The sequence below is a fragment of the Podarcis erhardii genome, assembly GCF_964252035.2.
Source record: "Podarcis erhardii genome assembly, chromosome: 15".
NCBI classification, from domain to species: Eukaryota; Metazoa; Chordata; class Lepidosauria; order Squamata; family Lacertidae; genus Podarcis; species Podarcis erhardii.
In genome coordinates, this window is record NC_138505.1 from 25,186,746 (window position 1) to 25,213,183 (window position 26,438).

At 45.8% G+C, this 26,438-nt stretch overlaps 2 protein-coding genes across 2 annotated transcripts in view; one reads left to right on the plus strand and one right to left on the minus strand.

Annotated features, from left to right (window-relative positions):
- POLE (DNA polymerase epsilon, catalytic subunit) overlaps window positions 1-18,043 on the minus strand; it is a 53,999-nt gene extending 35,956 nt beyond the window's left edge. Inside the window, exons 1-17 of the mRNA XM_081841682.1 lie at window positions 17,900-18,043; window positions 15,558-15,693; window positions 14,323-14,403; window positions 13,855-13,899; window positions 12,132-12,224; window positions 11,209-11,363; window positions 9,447-9,588; window positions 9,171-9,251; window positions 8,035-8,142; window positions 7,693-7,803; window positions 6,503-6,588; window positions 6,129-6,248; window positions 4,896-5,028; window positions 3,648-3,761; window positions 1,703-1,915; window positions 974-1,081; window positions 40-168 (exon numbers count right to left, since the gene is read on the minus strand). Of these exons, the coding sequence (XP_081697808.1) occupies window positions 40-168; window positions 974-1,081; window positions 1,703-1,915; window positions 3,648-3,761; window positions 4,896-5,028; window positions 6,129-6,248; window positions 6,503-6,588; window positions 7,693-7,803; window positions 8,035-8,142; window positions 9,171-9,251; window positions 9,447-9,588; window positions 11,209-11,363; window positions 12,132-12,224; window positions 13,855-13,899; window positions 14,323-14,403; window positions 15,558-15,693; window positions 17,900-17,985 (1,941 nt within the window). The 5' untranslated portion in view covers window positions 17,986-18,043. The remainder of the gene's footprint in view (window positions 1-39; window positions 169-973; window positions 1,082-1,702; window positions 1,916-3,647; window positions 3,762-4,895; window positions 5,029-6,128; window positions 6,249-6,502; window positions 6,589-7,692; window positions 7,804-8,034; window positions 8,143-9,170; window positions 9,252-9,446; window positions 9,589-11,208; window positions 11,364-12,131; window positions 12,225-13,854; window positions 13,900-14,322; window positions 14,404-15,557; window positions 15,694-17,899) is intronic.
- Window positions 18,044-18,507: 464 nt separating this feature from the next.
- Window positions 18,508-26,438, plus strand: part of PXMP2 (peroxisomal membrane protein 2) — a 13,717-nt gene continuing 5,786 nt past the window's right edge. Inside the window, exon 1 of the mRNA XM_081840743.1 lies at window positions 18,508-18,724. Within this exon, the coding sequence (XP_081696869.1) occupies window positions 18,576-18,724 (149 nt within the window). The 5' untranslated portion in view covers window positions 18,508-18,575. The remainder of the gene's footprint in view (window positions 18,725-26,438) is intronic.

The following is a 26,438-nucleotide window of genomic DNA, read 5'->3' on the forward strand; positions in this document are numbered from 1 at the left end:
TTAGTACCCAATGCCAAGGAGCTCAAACTCCTCACTTACCTGAAGCCGGTTGGTTAGGATGATATTCGGGTACATGGCCCCCACGTCCAGGTGGTATATCAGAGGACATTCAATCCTGTTGGGGACTTCCTTCAGGGAGTTCAACTTGACTTTGATTTCATCGCAAACCTGTGGTCCAGAGGAAGCAGTGGAAAGCAGGCAAGAGGATAAGGTGGGTTGTTGTTTTTTGCCTAGGAGAGCAATGCTTTACCATGCTCTTCGGAATGCAATAGAGCCCGGCAAAAGAACACCACATGTAAGGTAAGGTAAAGGATCCCTAGATGGTAAAGTGCAGTCAAAGGCGACTATGGGGTTGTGGTGCTCATCTGGCTTTCGGGACGAGGGAGCCAGCGTTTGTCCGCAGACAGCTTTCCGGGTCATGTGGCCAGCATGACTAAATCGCTTCTGGCGCAACAGGACAGCATGACGGAAACCAGAGTGCATGGAAACACCGTTTACCTTCCCACGGCAGCGATACCCATTTATCTACTTGCACTGGTGTGCTTTTGAACTGCTAGGTTGGCAGGAGCTGGGAAAGAGCAATGGGAGCTCACCCTGTCGCAGGGATTTGAACCGCCAACCTTCTGATCAGTAAGCCCAAGAGGCTCAGTGGTTTAGATCACAGCGCCACCTGCATCCCTACACCACACATATACGAGGACTGTGCCTTTCGTAGGCCACAAGTGGCCCCCAGGACAGTTCAATGTAGTAAATAGCAGCAGATTGGTGGCCAAGGCTAAGGGGTTGGGGAAGCAAAGGGTTGAAGCAGGGGAAAAGAAGGAAGGAACGGCCAAGATAACCTGGGGACTGGGGGGAGCTAGATGCTTAAAATGAACAGAAACTAGAGTGAAGGAGCTGTGTCAGGACAATAATAATTCCATTGCTACTGCTGCCTCCTCCTATGCAGACACTGCTGTTTGGCCTACAAGGTTACCTCCTGGAAGTTGGTCACTTGGTCAAGGGGTATTCCCTCCTCTTCCTCAATGGCGTGGCGCAGAGTCTTCTCCACACGCTGCAAAAGGAAGTCGAAGGCAGCAGGGTTCTAAGAGACACAACCGGGGTGGGAGGGAAGGACATGAGTGTGACAAATTTTCACCAAGGATTCTCCCCAGGCAAAGACAGTGCAGTTGAAATCACCGGGGGGAACATGGCGCCACATGGGGCAGGCAGAAACAAATCTGCAAAGGAAGGTCTTATGCTCTTTGTAATCCACAAGATCGGGTCGTAGCTCTTCCTCCAGCAGCCTTTGTTGGCCACCAGCTACAGGGAAGTGTGCTCCCTCCCTCTGGAAGATCAGTTGCCGGGAAGAATCACCAGCAGAGGAGTTACTCTTGCACTCAGATTCTTTTGGGCTTCCCAATGGTTGGCCACTGTGAGAACAGGATGCTGGACTAGATGGGTCTGATCCAGCGGGCTCTTCTTGGGTCTCACCTGCAAATGCTGCGGATTGAACCTGGGACCTTCTGCATGCAAAGCAGATGTTCTATCACCAGCCTCATGGGGTCAGGCACTTCTCATTTTGGGGGGACAATTTGGACTTTGTTGTAGCTACCTGCTTTATGTCTGGCAGGCACAGGGGGCAGGGCAGAGATTTATCCTGGCATCCCCTGCCGCCCCCCACCATGAGCTTTCAAGAGGTCTCCTTCCAGGGCGGGACTCGTACCATCTTGAAGCGGCAGGGGATGTCACTGCGAAAGACCCCCGACTCCAGGGCCTCCACGTGCCCCCCGACGTAGGTCTCTGAGTCCAGCACGTGCCCATCCTCGGTGAGCTTATTGAACTCCTGCTCTTGCTTGTTGGGGAAGATGATGTTGGCGTGGTAGGCCTGGACCATCAGCAGCGCCTCGCACAGTGTCCCTGAGCCCTTTCGCAGCACCTGCAGGGAGAGAGAGGAGGGCTGGTGGCAAAAGGGAACTTAGAGAGGGGGAATTTGGTCTCTCACAGGGGAGGGGGGAAATCAAGCCAGAGAGCTTTCAGGTACCTGAAAGTAGGGCTGGGCGATAACAGCTTTTAAACATTGCGGTCTATCGCCAGCCAAAGATATCGGTTTGGCGAATTCCAGTGGTACCTCAGGTTACAGACGCTTCAGGTTACAGACTCCACTAACCCAGAAATAGTACCTCGGGTTAAGAAATTTGCTTCAGGATGAGAACAGAAATTGCGCGGCGGCAGGCCCCATTAGCTAAAGTGGTACCTCAGGTTATGGACAGTTTCAGGTTAAGAATGGACCTCCAGAATGAATTAAGTTCTTACCACTGTACCTCGATGTTGAAAAAACAAGCTGCATCGGCCTCTGCCTGTGAGGCACCTGGTGAAATTGCCCCAGCTCTCACCTCAGGAACTGAGGTGGTTTCACCCAGGCCCTCACAGGCTCGGACAACGCAGCTTGTTTGCGCAGCTTAGCTGGGGATCGGGAAGGTTCCTGCTCTGCACCTGAGTCAGCCCCAGTGCTCCTGCCACTCATAGGTGAGTGGGCAGAGCCTCAGGGCTCCTTTAACTGCTCGCTGCAGGGAGTGCCAACCACGCTCCTCTTAGCTCAGCAGTTTCACAAAGCTCCCACCTTGCCGCCAGCTCACGGGAGCCAGCACTGGGCTGGGGGCTCCTTTAACTGTTCGGCTGAGGTAAGGGCAGCTGCACACTCCTCAGTCGAACAGTTCAAAGATGCAGAGGGCGCCTTGACGACACAGCTTGTTTCTCCCTCTGCATCATATGAGGGGCAGAGTGCATTGGCAGTTTCACTCAGCGGTGTATTGCGGGTGAAACCGCCACTGCTCCTGAGTCCCCTCTGCTAGCAGCACTGCTGGAAGGAAGGAACTCCAGCAGACGCTGCTAGTAGAGGGACTCGGGAGCGGTGGCAATGTCACCCATGATACACCGCTGAGTGAAGCTGACATTGTGGGCTGTTCCTCATACCTGTCCTGGGCGATATTTTGATATATTGCCCAGGCCAACCTGAAAGACTAAAAAACATCTGTCTCACAGTGGAATCTTGGAACAACCAAGGGGCCACATATAGTGAGATAATCTACATTAGTACTGAGACCTTCACTGTACTCTTTTTGGTGATTACTAAAAACATTTTTGTGCAGACAAGCTTGCTGAGACATGTAGAATGTTGGTGTATCTTTTAATCTGTTTATAGCTTATTGCTGATTTTATCGGATTAGCGTTTTAAAGAGTTTTTGTTTTACTATAATAAATGATACCGTAATAATAACGATTGTTGTTGTTTAGTCGTTTAGTCGTGTCTGACTCTTCGTGACCCCATGGACCAGAGCACGCAATAATTTATTATTTATAACCTGCACAGCCACTCTGGGTGGCTCCCAACAGAATTAAAAGCACAATAAAATATCAAACATTAATTACTTCCCTAAACAGGGCTGCCTTCAGATGTCTTCTAAAAGTCAAATAGTTGTTTATTTCCTTGACATCTGATGGGCAGGCGCCACTACCAAGAAGGCCCTCTTCTGTTTTGCCAATAATTTTATTGTTTTATTCTCTTTGCAAACTGCTTTGGGGCTGTTTTTGCTTTTTAAAGCAATCAACTGGTGTTAAAATTTTACGAAATAAGGAAGTAACTGAGCCTAGGGCTCCACTCTACTTACTTCATCGGGCTCCATGGGGATGATGGTGCACAAAGCGAAGATGAAAGGGTGGACGTATTTCATGTACATGTAGTAAGTAGCAACAGCGTCGGACACTGAGTAGGTGGCCAGAGTCTGGAGTAAGGAAGGAAGCGGCATGGAAACATTTTGCAACTTGCCAGCAAGCGTGGCTCCATCTGAGCGCAGGGAGAACATCAGCAGGCGCTGTAAGTTCAACACGGCCTCCTCCCCACGCAAGGAAAAGGTCTGCATGTTGTTTACATGCAAATATTCATTTAAGCAGCTCGATTTATATGGGCAGTGCTGACAGACAGGAGGATCCTTGGCTGCATGTAAAAGTTAACAATTAAAAAAACAGCAACAATGGAAAATGGTCAGCACTGAAAGCCAATTTGATAGCACAATTATTATTATTCTTTTAAGAAGCTGTACCCACTGGTGATCAAGCTTTTGGGCCAGTGAGTCACAAATCAAGTTCAAATTACGATACAGCGGCTACACTCCGCTGACAGCTTTTCTTGGTGTGATCTTGCCTTTAGCCTAGAAAGCCAGGGAGCAGAATGCCAAGAGAGGCAGGCAAGATACATGGCTATGCCCTAGGCAGGCCTACAGGTCTCTAGGCTCTTGTCCAGATGCCCAACTATCCCTTGCTGGCCTGTGCAATGCATGTTGGCTGCTGGTGGTTTAATCATTTAGAGGCACTTGACATTCTACCACGTAACAAAAACTGATTGCGGAGAGAATATTATCCTAAAGGAATAGCTCCCTAAATGTACAGATCTAGCATTCTGCACCTAGAAAGCCATGATTCTCTGCGTGGAGCACATAAACCCTCTAAATTGCTCTGGAGTATCACATGCACAAAGGCAGAAGGGGCTGGAATTGTGAGCAAGCCTTGAACATCAGAAACCTCCCTTAGAGCTTCTCCAATTCCTAAGTCTACAGCAGAAAATTCTCTCTCTCTCTCTGGTTGTCAAACTATTAGCATTTTATTTTACAGCGAAAGCAAAATTGTTCTAGATTCAGAGTGCACTGCATCAAATGCTACATTTGCAACCACAACTGCACAATTCCTATACATGTTATCCAATCCTGCTGGATGATGGAGGGTGAATTCTGGCCAGGGCCTCTTAGGGGCACAGAGGCCAAGGGAACTCCTTTCCCCTCTGCAGTCAATTGTGGGGAATCTGCCATAGCTGATCCCAGTTAAAGACACACAACAGAATCACACAGGGGTAATTGAAGTACCTGAGGTTCCTCAGTAGCCATCCGGCACATCTCTTCAGGATCCAGCTCCACGGGGTCATAGCCCAGCTTCGCTTTGGCTGCTGCTTTCAAGTTATGGCTTCCCACTGGGAGGTAACTGTCTCTCTTAACCCACCTGCCAACAGAAGCCACAGCATCAGTTGCTGAATCGGGAGAGGCAGCCCAGTTTACTAGGAGCAGGGCAGAAGTATTATGAGACAGAGTCAACCTAAGCTTACTTTGGAATACAAGTCAAAGGCTAGGGGCACTTCCTATATATCCAGGGAACCTTCTATCCTGCTCCAACTGAAATGTCTGCTGAAGAACCTTTGCATGCTTTTTGTTTGCTGTAGGTGCTTCTTGAGCGTGTTGATAGTTCGTTACACCTTACCATGACCCTGTCTGATGTGAAAAGTTCCCTGCGTAGAGGGATTGGTTGTTAAACCACTCTGAGAACTGAAGCTCTGAGGGGAATAGGATCTCCTAACCTTAAACTACCGCGTGTGTGTGTGTGTGTGTGTGTGTGTGTGTGTGTAGCCATGGCTGCTTAAAGCTGTCTGTTAACACAACATGATGTCTAGTTGGGATTGTGTCAAATGAAATGGTAGAGGCTTCTTTTCAAAGAGTATTATTTATTTATTTTTTAAAAAAAGTACAACTGAAGCGTTTGGTTCCTGTTTTCTCCGACGCACCCCAGCCAAAGGAAAACAAAAGGAGAAGACAACTCACAAAATAGAAAGGATTGTGTCTAATGTGATCCGTACTGTTCTGGACAGATCAGCATTAGACAATGGGTACAAGTGTAGAAATGGAGCATCCTTTGCTTTTGTGTGCATGTTAATCAGAAATGAGGGATGATTATGCGATATTAACTGCCGGACAGCGGAAAAAAGGCACGTACAGTGTTGCCATCCTTCCTGACTCTGTCAGGAACTACGCGTCCACGTTTCTGAGTGACAAATGGATGACCCCAAAAGGAGAAGAGCGGCACTCTTAGCAAATTGTTTTCCCCAGGATTCTTTGTGGGAGGTTCTTCGAAGAAGGCAAAGGTTCTTCGAAGTGGCACGACATCACTTTAAATATAGAGTGAGGATGGGGCAACCGTCAAAAGCATGGTGCGAGGTGCCAAATACAAATTGTTTTCTCTGGATGTGCCCTGAAGGCTGGGCCCTTTCCCACCTCCATCAGACTAAGCCCCAAGAAAGAGACTGGCGAGAGGGGCTGAGCATCATATACCTGAGACAATCCATGTGGATGCACGAAGGAGCTTTGTATTCCCCCTGGCTGTCCTTTTGGAATCCGATCTCCTGCTGCATATTCATCCCGTGAGCTGCTGCTCTGGTTTCCACAAAGGGCCTGGAGACAGATAAAGCAAAATAAGCCAGGGAGCTTCTACAGATCTCACTATTTAGGCATTGCAACAAAAAATTCCTGCAGCTGGTCATTGCAGGGTGAGGGCAGGTTAGCAAGCAAGTTTGCTGGCCAGCTCGGTTCCCCAGAAGGTAAAGCATGGTTTCCCCATTAAAATGAAAATAACCCAATATAATTTTTAAACATTTAAAAAGCTGGACACCCACAAGGCTCAAGAACCGAGTTCGCTCAATTCTTACCAGTCAAAGAAGTCTCCGTTGTATGTCACCATGATGGTTGGCCTGGTCTCCTGAACATGTTCAAACCACCTCTGGATGAGGTGGGCCTGATTTTAAAACAAGAGGAGGGAAAACAAATTTAAAAGGTAATTTATTGTCAATGGTCCAGATGCTTGTTGTTGTTGTTAATGAGATGTGCATACTTCCTGTGGAGTTTGGAACAGACAGGGTTAAAACTCCGTGGTGTCCTGTATCTGGGAGGAGCCCGAAACAGGGCCAGACGTCACAGGCTTTATCTGTGAGAGTTGCTTTCACTTCTCACAGAGAGACACAGCTCCGAGGCTGCAGGCTGTGTCTGTGTGTGCTTTTGGAAGCACGGAGAGATGCCTTTGGAATGGTGGAGGTTTCCGACGGGAAAGAGACTGATTTATGGCTTGTAAATAAACGCTTCTAGAGATAAGAACCAATCTGTCTTTGGACGTAATTTATCCCTTTCTCACATGGACTCAGGACCGCTGCATTTACTCTGCTATCCTGCCAGGTCAGCGCTTCCAAGCAGAGCTGCCCAGAGGAAGCGTGACTGGACGGAGGATTTATATTCAATATACGCATACTTCCCTTCATCTGTAGCTCATAGGGCAGTTCACAACATAAAATTACAATATAAAAATCACAAAATACCTAGTAAGAATATGAACAACAACAAACCAATAATCCCCTCTCCTGCTAGGTTCTTATGATGACCAGCTTTTCTGCCAGGGAACCAAAGGTACCATGTGTGTCCACCAAACACCACCTCTCACATTCTGCAACCATTGGGAAAGGTGCATTTATCTGCATGGTGGTTTGTTCAAATTTCCAAATTATGTAGTCTGGTGATCGGAGAGGGTAAAATAATGGGATGGGGAGACCAGGGAGCAGTATATATAGAACCCCCCTTTTCTATATTTATTTACAGCATTTGTGTACCCTGCTCTTCTGCCAAAAGAAGAAGAAAAGGCCCCCTGAGTGGTTTACACACAAAAGAAGATAGTCTTTGCCTTCAGGCTTACAAGCAAAACGAAGGCTATGCAGAACACACTCATGTCGCTAAAGGTAACAAACGGGACCCGAAACGTGTGGCCAAAACCCTCCGACTCCAATGGAATTCCGCGATTTCACTGTATTGTGATTTTAAGGGGAAACTGGCCTTCAAAATTAAGCCTACCTACCTCATCTGGTTCATTAAAGACACAGAAAGGCCCCTCATACTCCGGTTTGGGAGTAAACTCAAAATCTTCAATATCCTCTGAAACGATCTCTCTGTTTGTGATCAAGTAACCCTGGGAAGAAAGAAGCGAAAGGGAAATTTTGCTTAACTGAAGGAACAAAGAGTAAACCGATGTTACCTTATCACCTTCCCAATTCACCTCCTGATCTATGCTTCAATTGGGAGCCAGAAGTTCAGGGCCACCTGCCGTTCCATACTCTTCCATTTCTATGGCTTAAGGGGGGCATTTATTCTGGCTTGTTCTGCAACCTCACCAGCCATGGAGGCAGCTGCCCTGATTTACCTGGCCATCAATCATGTAGGAGATCATCATGATCTGGTCCGTTTCTGCATCAGGAAACTTTAAAGGGAGTTTGGTGGTCTCGATGTCAAAGGCCAGGACGACAGGATCCTAGGAAGAATTGGAATTTCCAAGTCATTACCAGATGCTAGGCTCCACTCAGGGCAATACATCAATAACATCTCTTCATCAACAAGAGGGATGCAGGAACCTCTGGCCCTCCGGATCTTGTTGGACTCCAGCTTCCATCATCCTTAGCTAGCGTGGCCAAGAGGAATAATGGGAGTTGTAGTCCAATAAGCAGCTGGAAGGCCACAGGTTCTCCATCCTTGATCTGCAAAATCCACTTCCTGCAAGTGTGCCTGGCCCACACTAGAGGCGCTAGAGACATTTGGGCCCATAGGCTTTAGGATGCTGTAGATCCTGGACCACTTATGAACGCCATCTCCAACTCCTCGAAAGATTCCATTGATGGTGTCTCTGGAAATTTTTACACGTCACTTGGGAAGACAGGCAAACTAATGCCAGTGTACTGGAAGAAGCAAAGATCACCGGTGCCGAAGCAATGATTCTTCAACATCAATTTCGTTGGACTGGTCATGTTGTGCGGATGCCTGATTATCGTCTTCCAAAGCAACCACCATATATACTCAAGTATAAGCCGACCTGCCCGGAAACCTATGTTCCTCCCCACTGTGGAAAGATGTGTGGATCCAGAACTGGCCTCCACAGTCACTTATGGACTCACTGCTAAAACCATGTTTATGGAAGACAATCTTACCCAGCTACGAGTGACTGTCAAAGAAGAGGAGCCCAGGACTGGCAGCTTTTTTCAGCTTGAGGGCCACATGCCTTTGTGGGTAACTTTCTGAGGGCCAAATGCTAACAGCGGGTTGGGCCAGAGGTGTGGCCCATGGAGAGTCCCGAGGGGCAAAACAGACAAACTAGGGAGGGCCTCATTCTGCCCCTAGGCCTCAGGTTCCCCACCCATGCTGTAGACTCACACAGCACACAGGAATCCTGAAGACATTTGGCTATTGGTGACAGATGCAGCATAAGAAACCAAAACAAAGCTGGCAAGTGAAGGAAACACACACACAGGTGCTGAAACAGGAGCTCTGCCCCACAGGAATACTCACTGGCCGTTCAACCAGGTCGTCTCGGCGGGTGATTTCAGGCGGGAAGCTGCTGCCTCGGTAGCGGACATTGTACCAGTGAGCCTGTCATGGGAGGAGAGGGACCGGGAGAGTCACGCCGAGGTAGGGTCTGTGGCCAGTAGCAAAGGCTCAACCCCTACCCGCCACAATTAAAAATCTGGAAATGCATTTTTAGAACTTTTGGCACAATGCTTTTGTATCCAGCTGTTTGGGAATCAAGGTAGGAAAGAAGGCGGGTCTCCCCCAGTTGCCACTCACCACGTGGATCTTCAGATCAATCGACAGGCGGATGTGGTAGGGGACGTCGTACTCCCGCATGTCCACTATGTTGTCCATCTGGTCAGCGGTCTTCTTGGAGGGAGCCTCTTCCTTGCTGGACAGGCTGTTCCCAGCAAGGGCACTGCAAAGGAGGAGGAGCTGATTTACATTATCAGGATTACCTGCACACAGGATTGACAGGCAAGTGAAGTATTGTTCTGCAACTGTAAATGGCTTAGAAGCCATTTTGGCATATCAGCAGTATCATTATGATGATGATTACTACTATTGATAGTTGCAGGAGTGCAGGAGCTGATTCTCTGGGGCTTCTTTCCCCATCACTCAGAAATGTGCATGGACCACATTTAAGGCCCATGATCTGGTTCTTCCAGTCTCCCGCTTGGATGCAGAAATCTTCTTTATGGAGCCTCCAGATGTTTGGCTCTGTAAGCTCTGTGGCTTGCTTGATGGGAGAGCCAAAGGATGAGAGATCATCAGTGGAAAGCAGCCCTATTGGCTTGGCAGCAACGAGTCTGGGCAGAGCCTGGAAGAAATGTTTGAGGCTTGCTGGGGACACTCCCAGCTCATAGACTAGTAACTAGGGCAGCAGATCACCTGTCTGGGTTGCACCAGGATAATCCCTTGCAAGTCCAAACACACACACCTGAGGAGGAAGCAAGAGAGCAGGGGAGGGAACTGCATCTGTCCATAGCCCAAAGATGGAAGGGAGAAACAACCCCGACTAGAGAAGAATGGCAAACCAAGTTGATGGACTATGCCGAAATGAAAAAATAAACTGGGAAGCTCAGAAACCAAGAAGACAAGAAATTTAATAAGGAATGCAAAAAGTTTATAATTGACATACAAAACCACTGTAAGCAGGTTAAAACATTAGCAGGATTTTAACCACACTTGTAAAGTAACAGAAAGTATGGGGAATTTAGGAGGATAAAAAATTTGGATAATTTTTTCACAGAGAGCCAGTGTGGGGTAGTGGTTAAGAGAGGTAGACTCGTAATCTGGTGAACTGGGTTCGCGTCCCCACTCCTCCACATGCAGCTGCTGGGTGACCTTGGGCTAGTCACACTTCTCTGAAGTCTCTCAGCCCCACTCACCTCACAGAGTGTTTGTTGTGGGGGAGGAAGGGAAAGGAGACGGTTAGTCGCTTTGAGACACCTTAGGGTAGTGATAAAGCAGGATATCAAATCCAAACTCTTCTAAATATTGATATGCAGTTGTAAATATTATCATTAGGACGCATGGAAAGGATGGGGGGAAGTCAGGAGATTCAGAGTAATCTTGATATTTGGACTTTGAATTGTTTGTATTTTGTTTATTTTATTTAAAATCATATTTTTTTTACAGGGAACTGCATCTGTCCGGTGGGCCACATCCTTGTCTTCCCCACCTGTCTACCACAAGTCATCACAATGATGTCAGGCAACCTACATTTACCCATGCATTGAAGTCAAACCATGCCAGCAAAGGCACAGCACATTGGAAGCCCCAGTGACCAGCTGATCAGCAGTGCCTGCAAAGCTCCTTTTGGAACAGGCATGTCTTTATCCGCTCCATTACTGATGTCATACAGGACCTCAGATGTATGGCATGTGGCTGCGGTTTGGCGGGCCAAATGGGGAGACCTGGCGGGCACAATCTGGTCCACAGTATGGAGGTTCTCCATCACCGCAAGGCGGCTCAAATGGGTCTTTTTGACTCAGTCCAAATGGAAATGACCATGGGCCTAAGGCAGCTCCTCTACCTGGTCAGCATAGCGGTGTAAGTGTCCATCGCTTGGTCCCGTTCCCTGTTTTTCTTCACAGCAGGTGTGATCTCCTTGCGCACCTTTACCAGGTCATCCACCGTGTTGAAAGAAAGCTTGAGGTAGGTCCGTTTCAGGCCGACCAAGTGATTTGGCTGAAAGGAAAAGAGAGAGAGAGAGAGAGAGAGAGCGCATAAAAAGAAGGCAAGCTTTAAAGAAGAATTCATTTAAGAGATGCATGTGGACTAGTGGGGGGTGGGGGAAGTAAGTAAAGATGAAGCAAAATAATACCAACTGGAGACTAGAGGAGTGATTACCATTAATTAATTGCCTTACACACACACAAAAAATCTCAAGGTGATGTACAAATAGCAAAGAAAAAAAAGGGGGGGAACGAAAAAGTATTTGCCTGGTGCTGAACGATGTCAGAACAATATTGGAGTCACACTTAGGAAGGGGCAGCCTGTAGACCACAGCTTTTTTGAACCCCTTCACCCCTCCTCTCCTCCCCACCCCAATAATTTTTTATTCAGTTTTAAATAATTTTATACATGTAGAAGATAACCATTTCAAACATTAAAATACGAGGTTCTTTTGAACCTTCGGACCTCCTTCTCTCCCTCCATGGGTTCCATGTTTAAGTTTAAATTTGCTGCATCTTTCACCATTATTCATTTGTTACATAACCACAATTATCATAAATAATTCCACATTACAAGTGCCAAAGATTTTAACTGTTTACAGTGGTCTTTTCAATAAATTACGTATTTACTCCAGTCTTTAGAAAATGCTTAGATCTTCCTGGTTTCAGATCTTCCCCATCAGTTTCATCATCTCTGTATACTCCAACAGTTCACCTCTCCTTTCCTAAATGCTTGAGCAACTAAAACATTTACAGCCATATCAGCAAAGGCATTTCTTACCAGGTCCAAGTCCTCTTTGGGTACGGTGTCCAGTTTTGCTATTTTGCCCTGGAACTTCTTGGAAAGGAAGGACGACACTTCTCGGTCACAACCCTGAAGAGACAACCAGGCATCAGCGACGCTGATAGGCCACAGGCCCAAGCTCCACAGGCCCAAGCTCCACCTTTCGCGCGCTCTATCCTCAGGGAACAGTTGCCACGTGGTATAGTCTAAACAATTGTTATAAACTGGATTTTTTTACCCTACTTTCACCATAAGGTCCCAGAGTGGGTGACGGCAATGTAGAAATACAGCATCAGAATCAGTTAAAACAATTCACAGCCAGAAGACTGGAGGGGATCCTATATCTGTCTACCAGGTGTCAAAGGTCAGCCTTGTACACTGTGGAGGAATTTAGGCCAATGGAAGGGGTCCACTCAAATCAAGCGGGAAGGTTTGCCTTGCTGGGCCTCCCTGTTGATCTGAGAATGTAACTAAAATGTGCCCAACAATCTCCTGCAATTGGACATTGCAGTAGTGCTAGGCAAGCTTCAGAGAAGACACCCATTGCTGATTATTATTACTTATTTTATTTATACCCTAGCAGTCCTCCTGAAAGAGCAAACACATCCATAGTCTTCCTTTATTTTTTTTAACGGTTTAAAAACATGCTTTCAGCCAGTTATCACAGGGCTGACAGGAACAGTGCATTTCAGCCATCAAATGGCGGGGGTGGAGGTGGGGGGGACATGGATGTTTTTAATCTCCTCCTGGACGTCAATAACAAGGGAGACAGACACACTTCAGCAGAAAGGGCATTCCTCAAATGGAGAAGGCTCTGTCATGTGATAACTGAGATTTCACCCCTCCCATATCCAAGAATCTGCTGATGTTCTCTGCTGATTCTCCAGAGAGGAGGGGCGTTTTCTGCTCTCTACTTATTCCGCTCCAGCCTCACATCAGTGTCAGAGAGAGAGAGAGACTGAATGTTAGAGAGAGATCGTGTGTATAGATAAGGTTGCTGCTAAGAGCAGCTGCAGACACTCAGTGCAGTTCAGCATTTTCATTTAGACCTCATTTAGCTCTGTATATAGTTGTGTATTATAGTTGTAGATAGAATAAAGAAGATATTCTACAGAGCTGCTCTCCGAGTCGTTTATGCTCTGCTATACTCTGCTGTGCGACGACTGTCTTCTTGTGGAAGTGAATCTGGTGCTCACAACTCTAAGCTGTGAGTCCACAGCACTTTGACCTGTTCCTGTGCAGAAGGTGGTCTCTGGAAGTGCTACCCAGCTTGCCTAGCCCAGTTGGGGCTGAGTGGATGAGTCCAGTTGGTGACACTGGCTCAAGGGCGGTGCTGACAATAACGCCAACTAGGCAGCCCCGGTGATGGCACCAGCAACAAGGCCTCACCTGCCCAACAAGATTGTTGATATTGGGATATTTTTAGGTATTTGGGTCCCAACCCATTTAGGGCCTTATATGCTAGTATCAACACCTTGAATTGGGCTCAGAGGCTCACCAGCAGCTAAGCTTCTCATTGAGAGCCCTTCATTTCCAAGGAACCCCTTCAGTGTTAAATCACAAACCAAGCATAGCTGCCATGAAATCAGAGCTTTTTAGCCTGCCTCATCCCTCCTCTTTCCTTGTATGGCATGCTTACAGCTAAAGCATTTCAAATGGTGGAAGGGTTCATTCAAGGACTGCAATTTCAGGTACAAGTCCCTGGGATGTCTATACTAACCTTTTGGGTTGCAATGTAGAAGTATGGCCTATAGGGCAGTGCCACCTAGGAAACAAACAAAAAACAGTGAGCCCCACGCAATCATATATTATGAAGGCAGGGAGGGAAATGTACTAAAAAGTTTTCCAGTGCTTAAATTTTCTGTGTAAGATTTTCAATTTTTAAAGTTCAGTAGCAACAATGAATTATAAGTACAACATCAGGCTCAGTTGACAGCTTAGCTTTGTTTACGAATAGAAGTTAAATAAATAGGCCAAATTAGATCACTCTCTGGTTTCTGGGCTCATGAGGACATAGTTTGAAAACCACTGCTCTGCAGACTCCCACATCGAAAGGGAGGCAAGCAGCTTGATTTGGCGTATGTTAAAATGTCCCACCACCTCCCCACCCTGCTCCCTTCTCAAATTTCCAGTAGGCTCTTAATGTGGTCTGCCATTAATTGGTCTCACACTGCTCTGTTGGACTCACCTTAAACCTGCTTCCGTCCTCCTGTATGAAATAGTAATCCACAGCGCTGACCAAACGTTTATCCTCATCTAACACCTCCGTCTAAATCAGACAAAGGCAGCAAGATCAATCAAACAGACAGACAATGCCATTTCCTCAACATAGGACTCTTCATTTTACATCTATATTGTTATCCGACTCCTTAGTTGTACTAATCTGCAATTACCAATAATAGTAATGTTTCACCTTGGAGCAGGATTCTGTGTCCTGGAATCACAGAGTTTCTTGAAAAAGAAGTTTTCATTTTAATTTCATGTTGTTGTCCCTTTAAATCATTTCAGGACTCATTTTGAGTGAAGTTACATCAACCATGAGCTTTTCCACACTTACCTTTTGCTCCGTTCTATGTCTAAGTGTTTTCGTTTGCCCTGAACTTTCCCTGCGAAAACCCACTCTTTAAAGTTCAATCAGAGCAAACATCCATTCCAAGTTTTCCGTGAATTTAACATTTGCTCTGATGGAGCTTTAAAGAGCGAGTTTTCATGGGGAAAAGTCTGGCGGGGAAAAAAGGGTGCTCAGACATGAAGCTTTAAATTGCGGGCCACGCCTGGAAAGAAGGGAGGAAAAGTAACCACGGATAAGCCGTATAAAACTTTAATATACAAGGTGTGAGTACTAAGCTGCCTGTGTGGTGAAATGAAGGCTCCAGGCAGTTTATGTTGACATTGATAAATTCTGGAGTAACATTAAGGGCAATCTGGGGTTTGTTGCATCATATAGTGTATTACTGTGATGTCACCCTGACAGGACAAGTGAGTGGGGCTAAGCATAGTTATGCAATGAACCTTATTAGTAGATTTTTCAACTGGGGCAGTAAAACCAAAGGTCATTTTCTGTCCCTATCTTGGCCAACTGCAGACAACATTCGTTCTCCATACTGAACCTTCCAATGACGCCATCTTTGGAATGGCCTGCTCTAAACTCAATTTCTCACACCTCCCTCCATGGCAACCACAGAAATAAACTAATTTAAGCATGCTATTGTTATTTCATTTCTTACAAGGAACTCAAGGTGGCATCTATGGCTCTCCCTGTTCCCTTTTATCACCAGAACAGCCGAGAGGGCATTTGAACCCTGGTCTCTCAGGTCCTAGCCCAATATTCTAGCTGCTGCTGCTGCACACAGGCTCTTTAGCAAAACAATCACTTATGAGCTTTACACATGAGATGCTAAAGGAAAACGTGCTGGTACCCACAGGGTGCATGTTGATCAACCATCCTGTCCTTTCGCCTGGTTCTTTCATCCTCTCAAACCCAAATTGCGCATCGATCTTGTCAGTCCACTGGGTGCGCTCCAAACGCTTGAGGGCAGAAAACGAGGCGCTATCATCCCTGTGGCAAGAGAAGGGAAGAAACATCAGCACCACATAAAACAGAAGCTGGAGCAAACACTGAGAACAGTGAAAAGAAAAAAAAACTTTTGCTACACAGCTTACCGAAGTGGTTGTAGCCCGGGCCATAAGTGGGTTCCCCATGACTCAACTTTCAAATAAAAAAAGGAAAAACTGGCTTCTAGTCCTAAAGGCTGCAAAAATATGTTTGAATACACCAGAAGCTAGAAGCAAATAGATTTACTAGTGGTTGGAGATGAAAATACTTTATTCTCCAACTGAAGTAAATAACTGTATTTTATAATGTAAAATTGGGGTGGGAATTACTCACGCTGACTTAATTTACCTTATTACTGATTTTCACAAGCTATTCTGAGCTTTTTCAGATAAAGCAAGACACAAAATGCTTCAAATAAATACATTTAATGAAAAATAAAAACTGATCACCCATGGCAACAAAAAACAGGTTGTAGGACCAAGAGCCGAAAAATTTCAAGGGTGAGGGAAATTCAATCTGTACACACTTTTGTGTGTGTTTATTTTACAGGCTGGTGTTTACTTCAGCTCTGGGTACTATAGGAAAAACCCTTTGCAGGCATCCGAGACGCCTTCATTTGTTGAGAAAAATGGCAGGTGCTCTTTGACATTATTTTATTTAGTTAATAGACTTTTAAAACCACTTTTTAGGCAAAAATGCCTTCCAAGGCAGTTTGCAGCCATATACAGCACAAACCCATTAAAAATACAGCAAATAATTAAACATTTAAAATATCCATTTCTAACCAAGTTATACAGTAACATACTACAAAATAAATGGGGGGGGGGAGCTTAAAAATAACGCCCACCTTGCATATTTTAATTATTCCCAAAGCCCATAAAAATCTTGTTTAAGGTAAAAACATTCCTGTTCTCCTAGGCCTTTGGCTAATTAAATAATATATGGCCCTTTAAACTGCATGTGGGGGTTTATTGGTTTGTTTTGTTACTACGTTATGCATCTTTGTGTTTTTATATTGAAAAACACTCTGGGATCTTCGGATGAAGGGCATTATAGAAATATAATAATAATATACAGAACTTAATTAAATTAGCGTGCAATGGGGCTTGTCTGATCCCACTTGGGATCGATGGGAGTGAGGCACTATGGAAAAGGTTCTGGCCTATAGCTCCTTCTAGTAGTTAAGGAGATCCAATCTGGGATACATTTTCAGGTTCGTATACCCAGATTATTATTATTATGAGGTTACAGGGAACCAGGCAGAGGGCCTTCTCGGTAGTGGCACCCACCCTGTGAAACGCCCTCCCATCAGATGTCAACTATCAGAAATAAACAACTATCAGAAATAAACAACTATCTGACTTTTAGAAGACATTTGAAGGCAGCCCTGTTTAGGGAAGTTTGTAAAGTTTGATGTTTTATTGTGTTTTTAATAGTCTGTTGGGAGCCGCCCAGGGTGGTTGGGAAACCCAGTCAGATATGTGGGGTGGAAAGGAAAGGAAAGGAAAAAGGAAAGGAAAAAGGAAAGGAAAAAGGAAAGGAAAAAGGAAAGGAAAGGAAAAAGGAAAGGAAAAAGGAAAGGAAAAAGGAAAGGAAAGGAAAAAGGAAAGGAAAGGAGAAAGGAAAGGAAAGGAAAAAGGAAAGGAAAAAGGAAAAGGAAAGGAAAAAGGAAAAAGGAAAAAGGAAAAAGGAAAAAGGAAAAAGGAAAAAGGAAAAAGGAAAAAGGAAAGGGAAAGGGAAAGGGAAAGAATAGAATAGAATAGAATAGAATAAAATAATAAAATACAAATTGTATTTATACCCTGCCCATCTGGCTAGGTTTCCCCTGTCACTCTGGGGAATTTAATTTTATTATTATTATTAATTGAATTTATATACCGCCCTGTACCCGGAGGTCTCAGGGCAGTTATTTTCCATGTTCTTACACAAATGCCAATCCCTTTCCCAAGAAATACACTATGAGTATATCCGGCTTCCTGTGACCGTGAATGCACTCTGCACATGTACAGAGGATCCACAAATGCCAATCCCTTCCCCAACGGATTCGGGAGAAATGCACTCTGCACAAGTTCAGGGGCAACCCTGCACTGGCGGCGAACGCACTCTGCCCATGCTCAGGTGCTCCCCACCCGCCCATAAAAGCCCCAGTTCCTGCCAAATGACACTCTGTACATGTTCTGAGGGGGGCCCTCCGCCCCGCTTTCCTCACCGCGGCGGCGCCTCTCCCTCGCCGCCTTCTGCGGGGGCCTCCGTTCCCCACCGGCGACGCCGCCCGCCGCCTCTCCAATACGCCATCCCTGCCAGACTGAGTTTCGCGCGCTCTCAGAAACCGCGCGAGATTCCCCGTTCCCGCGAGCGAGCAAACAAGCGCGCCACCCGCTGTCATCCGAGAGCCGCCGCCAATCATGGTTCCGCCAGTGAGACCGCCCCTATCCTCCCGCAGCCAGTAGGAGAAGAGGAATCCACCCCCAGGAGAAAAGAAAGAAAGAAGTGGCTCCGCCTTCCCGCTCGCTGTCAAAGTCTCCTCACAAGCAAAGGCTAGCTCCGCCCCTACGCGCACCACCCGGCTCCTTATCCCTCTTTTCATTGGCTAATTTTTTTCGCCTCAGCTAACCGTCCCGCCCACATTCGAGTCCGGCTCCGCCCCCTCCCAGGCGCCAAAGTTTAGGACTCTTGTGTGTGACTGTTTCTCCTGCTTTCTACGCCACGCCCACTTATTGTGTCGTAATGCCCGCCTTCTCCCCTCTGATTGGCTCATTTCGGGGGTAGATACCGCTGAGTGGGCGTGGCTAGCCCAGCTTTTCGGTGGCAGCCGCTGAAGCGCATGCGCAGTGGACCTCCCGGAGCGCTTTTTTCTTTGCTCCTCCGTCCGGCTCGTCTGCGCGATGTCTCCGGCGCTTTCCAAGCCCGAATCGGGGCCGCTGCCCCAGAAGCTGCTAGCGCGCTACTTGCTCCTGCTGCGCCTCTACCCGGTGCTCACGAAAGCCGTCTCCAGGTGCGTGGGCTGCGAACCTCGGCATGCTTTTACTCGGGAGTAAGAACCCCACTCAACTCAATGGGATTTACTCCCGAGTAAACGTGTTCTGGGAACAACTGTTGCGGTTCAACTAAGTTATACTTTGAGGAGACCCGTTGGAATGAACGAAACTAAGTTTGTGATGTCCATTCACTTCAATAGGTCTACTCTGAGTAGGGCTGACATTGGATCCAGTCCCCGGAAACTGCATTTGCTGCGGAGAAATACCTATTTAAGTCTGCGGGGCTTACTCCCGAGTAATCATTCAGTCAGGTGACTGCCCAGGAACAGCCTCCTGTTACCTTAAAACTTAATTTCTTGGGAAGCAAGTCCCATTGAACTTAGTTGGGGCTTACTCCAGAGAAAGCATTTCAGAAGCCGGGTAGTCCTGTTTAGAATCATGCAGTCTTAACTCATGTGGAGCAGGACCCCATGGCATTCAGCAGGACTTACTTCTGAGTAGCCACGGTGAATTACTAATTGTGGGGTCCTAGGCATGCAAGTTCTGTTGAACTCACTGGAAATCCATTCTAAGCAAAGCAGGTTTTCACTGGAAATCCATTCTAAGCAAACTAGTTTTGTCTGTCCGTTTTTTAAGAATCTTCTTTTGCTTTTTGAAATACATGTTATTAGTTTGTTAAAATGCATGGCAGCGCTGGTGGAGGGTGATGGGAGTTGTAGCATTTCAACAGCACCAGTTTGGAGGAAGGTGGCTTAATTCTTCTGTTTGCAGAGATGGGCCAGGGCACTGTATCATTTTCTTGCAAGCAATTTCCTGACTATGCCCTTCGCTGGTTGTCACTCTCCCATGTCTAACTATTTTATCTTCTTACACTTATATGCTGCCCTTTGCCCCCAGAGCTTGTTTTGTGTTATCAACTATCGCTGTTGCCAACGGTCAGTGTGTTTATTTCATGCATCACCTCCTTGCAACACCCTAGAATCATAGAATCATAGAGTTGGAAGAGACCACAAGGGCCATCGAGTCCAACCCCCTGCCAAGCAGGAAACAAGGAAGGTTAGGTTGAGAGCGATTGGCCTGAGGTCGGCCAGCAGCTGGGTGGGGATTTGAAGCTGGTCCTCACCCCCAGGCTGCATTCACGCTGTATATTTAAAGCTCAACTGTACCACTTTAATGTTGTTGTTTAGTCGTTTAGTCGCGTCCGACTCTTCGTGACCCCCTGGACCAGAGCACGCCAGACACTTCTGTCTTCCACTGCCTCCCGCAGTCTGGTCAAACTCATGCTGGTAGCTTCGAGAACACTGTCCAGCCATCTCGTCCTCTGTCGTCCCCTTCTCCTTGTGCCCTCCATCTTTCCCAACATCAGGGTCTTTTCCAGGGAGTCTTCTCCTCTCATGAGGTGGCCAAAGTATTGGAGCCTCAGCTTCACGATCTGTCATTCCAGTGAGCACTCAGGGCTGATTTCCTTAAGAATGGATAGGTTTGATCTTCTTGCAGTCCATGGGACTCTCAAGAGTTTCCTCCAGCACCATAATTCAAAAGCATAAATTCTTTGGCGATCAGCCTTCCTTATGGTCCAGCTTTCACTTCCATACATCACTACTTGGAAAACAATAGCTTTAACTATACGGGTCTTTGTTGGCAAGGTGATGTCTCTGCTTTTTAAGATGCTGTCTAGGTTTGTCATTGCTTTTCTCCCAAGAAGCAGGCATCTTTTAATTTCGTGACTGCTGTCACCATCTGCAGTGATAGTCCTGGCGATTAAAGAATCGTAGGAACTGTAGTTCTGCATGCTAAGATGTCACCTCTACTGTATTTTTTTGGTTGGGCATGTAAAGTCTAAAAGCCGGCTTTAATTTGCATTAAAAGGTTTCATCCCAGGACCAACAGGTTTATTTGGAAATAATCTCTGGTAGTTCAACTGTTTGAAAGATCTCAACCTTCAGATTAGGACCTTCCGTGAAACCTCAACAGCGTCTTGCAGGACTGGTTTTGCAACCTGATCCACTAGGCTGAACAGAACAGGATTTTCCCAACTCCACATTGCATTGTTGTGGAAGCCAGATCCTAACCCTGAGAAACTGGTCTTAACTGAGCTGAAAAGGGCTTATGCACCCAAGTATGCTTATGTAGAGGGACGCAGGTGGCGCGGTGGGTTAAACCACAGAGCCTAGGACTTGCCGATCAGAAGGTTGGCGGTTCGAATCCCCGCAACGGGGTGAGCTCCCGTTGCTCAGTCCCTGCTCCTGCCATCCTAGCAGTTTGAAAGCATGTCAAAGTGCAAGTAGATAAATAGGTACCACTCCAGTGGGAAGGTAAGCGGCGTTTCCGTGCGCTGCTCTGGTTCGCCAGAAGCGACTTAGTCATGCTGGCCACATGACCCAGAAGCTGTATGCCGGCTCCCTCCGCCAATAAAGCGAGATGAGCGCCGCAACTCCAGAGTCGGCCATGACTGGACCTAGTGGTCAGGGGTCCCTTTACCTTTATGCTTATGTAGGATAACAGCCTTAGCCTGCACAGCATTCCCAGCTGGGCGCAAGAGTTGTTTCGTGAAGGCAGCCCTGTTTAGGGAAATTTTTAATGTCTGATGTTTTATTGTGCTTTTCGTTCTGTTGGGAGCCACCCAGAGTGGCTGGGGAAACCCAGCCAGATGGGCGGGGTGTAAATAATAAATTAATAGTATTATCATATTTTTATTGTCAATGATTTCTGTAATGAATTGTCAGCATGCTTATTCTGCCCTAAGCCTTGGCAGGACAGATAAAAGGAAGCACTTCAAACGGTGCTTAGTTAAACTGTGGAACTCACTCCCACAAGACGCAGTGGTGGCCTCCAACTTGTATAACTTTAAAAGAGGGTGGACAAATTCATGCTAGCCACAGTTGGAGGCAGCAATGCTTCTGAACATTAGCTGCTGGGAACCACAGGTGGGGAGAATGTTGCTCTTGTGCTCAGGTCCTGCTTGTGGGTTTCCCCCAGGCATTTCGGCGGCCACTGTGACAGCAGGAGGCTGGACTAGGTGGGCCAGTGACCTGACCCACCAGGCTGTCCTTATGTTCTTAATACAAGGTTTTAGTCTCTAAGGTGCTCCGAGACTCTGCATGATCTGAAGCTTCTTTGCCTCATTGCTCTGTGGGAGTAAGGGTGTTCTCTCAGGTTGGCCACTGCCTGCATTGCTTCAGTTTCCACACTCTTAGCAAAGAAATGGGGTCAAAGCTTTGGGGTGCGAATGTTCCGTGGGGAGCTATACTTGTTCTGTTGGGAGCCGCCCAGAGTGTTGGGAGCTGCCCAGAGAGTCAGGTCCAGTATACCTGAAGGAGCGCCTCCACTCCCATCGTTCTGCCCAGACACTGAGGTCCAGCTCCGAGGGCCTTCTGGCGGTTCCCTCGCTGCGAGAAGCCAAGTTACAGGGAACCAGGCAGAGGTCCTTTTCGGTAGTGGCACCCGCCCTGTGGAATGCCCTCCCACCAGATGTCAAAGAGAAAAACAACTACCAGACTTTTAGAAGACATCTGAAGGCAGCCCTGCTTAGGGAAGCTTTGAATGTTTAACAGACCACTGTATTTTAATACTTTGTTGGAAGCCGCCCAGGGTGGCTGGGGTGACCCAGCCAGATGGGCAGGGTATAAATAAAAAATTATTATTATTATTAAGCGTTGAAAACAGGCTTTCTAATGAGCTGGGTCATGTCCAGCTTCATTCATGTAGCTGTTAATTCCATTTCCCCAGAGTTTGCCTAACTGCTAATTCCCACATTGTGCTTGAGCTTTCACAGGGCATAAAGGCCACTTCTGGAAAACTAATGTGATATATAGCATGTTTAACACTCATTTCCATGTTCCTTGATTCCAGGGGTGGGGTGGGGTGGGGGAATCCATCGGTAGTCCTCGTAACCTGGGACTATTATTATTAACCTGGCGCCATCATCATCATCATCATCATCATCATCATCCTCATCATCCCACCTTTCCCCCCAGACCAGGACCCAAGGCATCTTACACAAATTAAAGCTAGACAGATAAAATACAAATAGCTAAAATCATATAAAAGGTAATCTTTAAAAAGTAATTAAATTAGAAGAGAGTTTAAACAGTATATAACACAAATCTTTTGAAATACAGATAATAAAAACAGCACAGCACTCTTAAAAGTCCTTTCATTAGAAAGAAAAAGAAAAAAAGACAGTTCGCAATGGCCTGTGGGAATAAAACAGCCTTTGCCTGCTGGCAGAAAGAGAACAAGGACGGAGCCAGTCTAGCTTTTCCTGGGAGGGAGTTTCACAGTCTGGGAGCAGCCACCAAGAAGGCCCTTTTCTGTGTGCCCAGCAGGAGCGCCTGTGTGGGTGGTGGGATTAAGAGATGGGCCTCCTCCGGAGTTCTCAGAAATCAGGAAAAATCCTATAACAGAAGCACAAAGGGCAGAGGATTAGCATCAATGCCTAGTGATGGTCTTTATTACATCACACCATGCCCACTGATGTGAGGGTGATTCTGTGTGACTTATCAGTCAAAAAGCTGCAGTTCCAGATAAAGTCACAAGATATAGGACACAATATACAAATGGAAGATTGGGGAAAGTTATGGAAAAATAATTTTAAATTTACGGATTGTATATTGCTGAAAGAGAATTACAGTGGTACCTTGGGTTACATATGCTTCAGGTTACATACGCTTCAGGTTACAGACTCTGCTAGACCAGAAATATTACCTCGGGTTAAGAACTTTGCTTCAGGATGAGAACAGAAATCATGCAGCGGCGGTGCAGTGACAGCGGCAGGCCCCATTAGCTAAAGTGGTGCTTCAGGTTAAGAACAGTTTCAGATTAAGAACGGACCTCCGGAACGAATTAAGTACTTAACCCGAGGTACCACTGTATATGAAAATGATGTATAGATGGTATATTACACCGGTGAAAATGGCAAAAATGTGTTGAAAAAGTTCCAACAAGTGCTGAAAATACAAAGAAAAGGAAGGTACCTTTTTCATATGTGGTGGAATTGTAAAATAATTAGAAATTATTGGGATATGATTTATAATGAAATGAAAAAAATGTTCAAGATAACCTTTGTTAAAAAGACCAGAAGCGTTTTTATTAGGTATTGTAGGTCAAGATTTACCAAAAGACAAGAAGAATCTATTTATGTATGCGACAACAGCGGCTAGAATTTTATTAGCTTAAAGATGGAAAAGCGATGAAATACCAATGAAAAACAATAGCAAGAAAAGTTGATGGAATATGCTGAACTCAAAGATAAGGACAACCATGACTTAAAAAAGATTGAGAACCTTTTATGATGTATTTACGGAAACAATGCATTGAAATGAACTCACTTGCAGGATTCGAGTAATACATTTACAATGGACAAATATAAATAGAAAATAGAAAAATGAGGTTAAAATCTTAAGAACAGACTAACAAGGTACAACGTTCATTTTAGTACATAAGGCATATAAATTATATGCAGAAGAAATCAATACAGTGGTGCCTCGGGTTAAGTACTTAATTCGTTCTGGAGGTCCATTCTTAACCTGAAACTGTTCTTAACCTGAGCACCACTTTAGCTAATGGGGCCTCCTTCTGCTGCCGCGCCGACGGAACACGATTTCTGTTCTCATCCTGAAGCAAAGTTCTTAACCCAAGGTACTATTTCTGGGTTAAAAGAGTCTGGAACCTGAAGCGTCTGTAACCTGAAGTGTCTGTAACCGAGGTACCACTGTATGCTATAAACCAGAAAGAGAAGTTGGGGGGGGGGGTTTAACTGAAAGTGTAAAATCTAATTTGAATTTTTGATTATGCTAAAACTTGTTGTAAAATCTTAATAAATATAATTTTTAAAAAAACAACTGCAGTTCCATGACGCAATAAGCACCGCAGTGCGAAACGAAAGTTCGAAAATGGGATAGAAGCTCTTGCCTTATAATCAGAAGAGCAAATGCATTGCTCCCCAAAGCTGAATAGATGCATCCTCTGGCTGAATAGATGACTTTCTTTGACAGAGTATTGAGGAAAAAGTGCTTGAGTTCTCAAGGGCTCATTTGGGTCCCCTTGCCATCCATCTCTTGAGAGCTCTTGCAGATCTCAAGATGAAGGGGTTGGGAGTATTTCCAAATCCCAGTAACCCACGCTTCTGTTGATCTTTTTGTGTTTTGCACAGGGGCTCACCTGGAGAAAGGGGTGGGGCAGAAATTAGATTCCTTTCTCATATCAGTTGGCAGGGACCCTGAGAATAATCCAGTCCAACTCTCTGCAGTGCAGGAATATGCAGGGATCGAACCTGCAACCTTGGCATTATCAGCACCACACTCTAGCCCAGGCATAGGCAAGCTCGGCCCTCTAGATGTTTTGGGACTACAACTCCCATGATCCCTCATGGGTCAGGGATGATGGGAATTGTAGTCCCAAAAAATATCTGGAGGGCCAAGTTTGCCTATGCCTGCTCTAGCCAACTGAGCTATCCAGGTTAAAAGCAAACCTTCCCGAAATCACACTTTCTGGAACAATGCATGAACCGAAACTCAGCCATCCGTTGAAATTCGTGCTTCTCTGAATTTTGCAATCTGGTTCTCCAACCAAGTAATGTGCTCAGAGATACATTGACTAGGGTAAAGTGTGGGAAGAAACGCATACGTCAGAGAAACTAACATTAAAAAAATGTGTTCTGTTAGATTGCACCAGGTTGGGCAAAGCTAAATGAGATGGACCTTTGGTCTGGTCCAGCGAGGCTGCTCTTAAATCCTGGACGAGTTGTAGAAGTGTGTTAATAATCTCCCCAAGTAACCTACAATTGCATGAACTGACTCACTCTGAGATTCCGAGCAGTTATGATACAGGCCTCTGTGTTTACGAAGCCAGTTTGCCAAATTCCTCTTCTTTGAACCTGGGATTTTAACTATATTTTAATGCTAGAACTCGTGGACATCCTATATAAAAATTTTTAAATTTGTTTTTTAACGTATCATTTTCAACGGTAAATAAACATACTTTTACATCTTATTCAAATTTTTTTTACTTCCATCAGTCCTCTCTGAAAATTTTCCAATCTAATCTATTAGTATGCATTTCTTATTTTCCCTATTCACATTTCAAACTCATAACCAATATCTCTATCTTTTTCTACTTTGTAACACTTCATATATTTCTCCTTACAAAACTTCTTCTAGTCCTACTAGCGAAATTTGTTGATTGCAGTTGCTCTTCAAATAATTCATATACTTCTTCCAATCTTCTGTAAATCTCTGGTCCCGCAGGTTTCGAACCCTTCCTGTCAATTTGTCCAATTCTGCATAGTCCATTAATTTTGTCTGCCATTCTTCTTTTGTCAGAATTTCTTCTTGTTTCCATTTCTGGGCTAACAATACTTTTGCCGCTGTTGTTGCATATAAGGACAGTTTGACATCTTGTCTATTAATGTCTTGGCCTATAATACCGAGTAAAAATGCTTCTGGTAGAACTCGTGGACATCCTGTGAAGATTGGAAGATTCGGGACTGAGAAAAGAAATGACTTATTCGATTAGCGCATAGTTAAACTGTGGAACTTGCTGCCACAGGAGACAGGGATGGCTAGACCAATTCATGAATGAAAGGACTATTGATTGCCATTAGCCACAATGGCCTCTCCATTATTGGAAGACAGCAAATGCTTCTGAATACCAGTTGCTGGAAACCACAGGCGGAGAAAGTACTGTTGTGCGCTGGTCCAACTCGCAGGTTTCCCTTTTGGGCATCTGCTTGGCCACTGTGAGAGCAGGATCCTGATCCAGCAGGCTCTT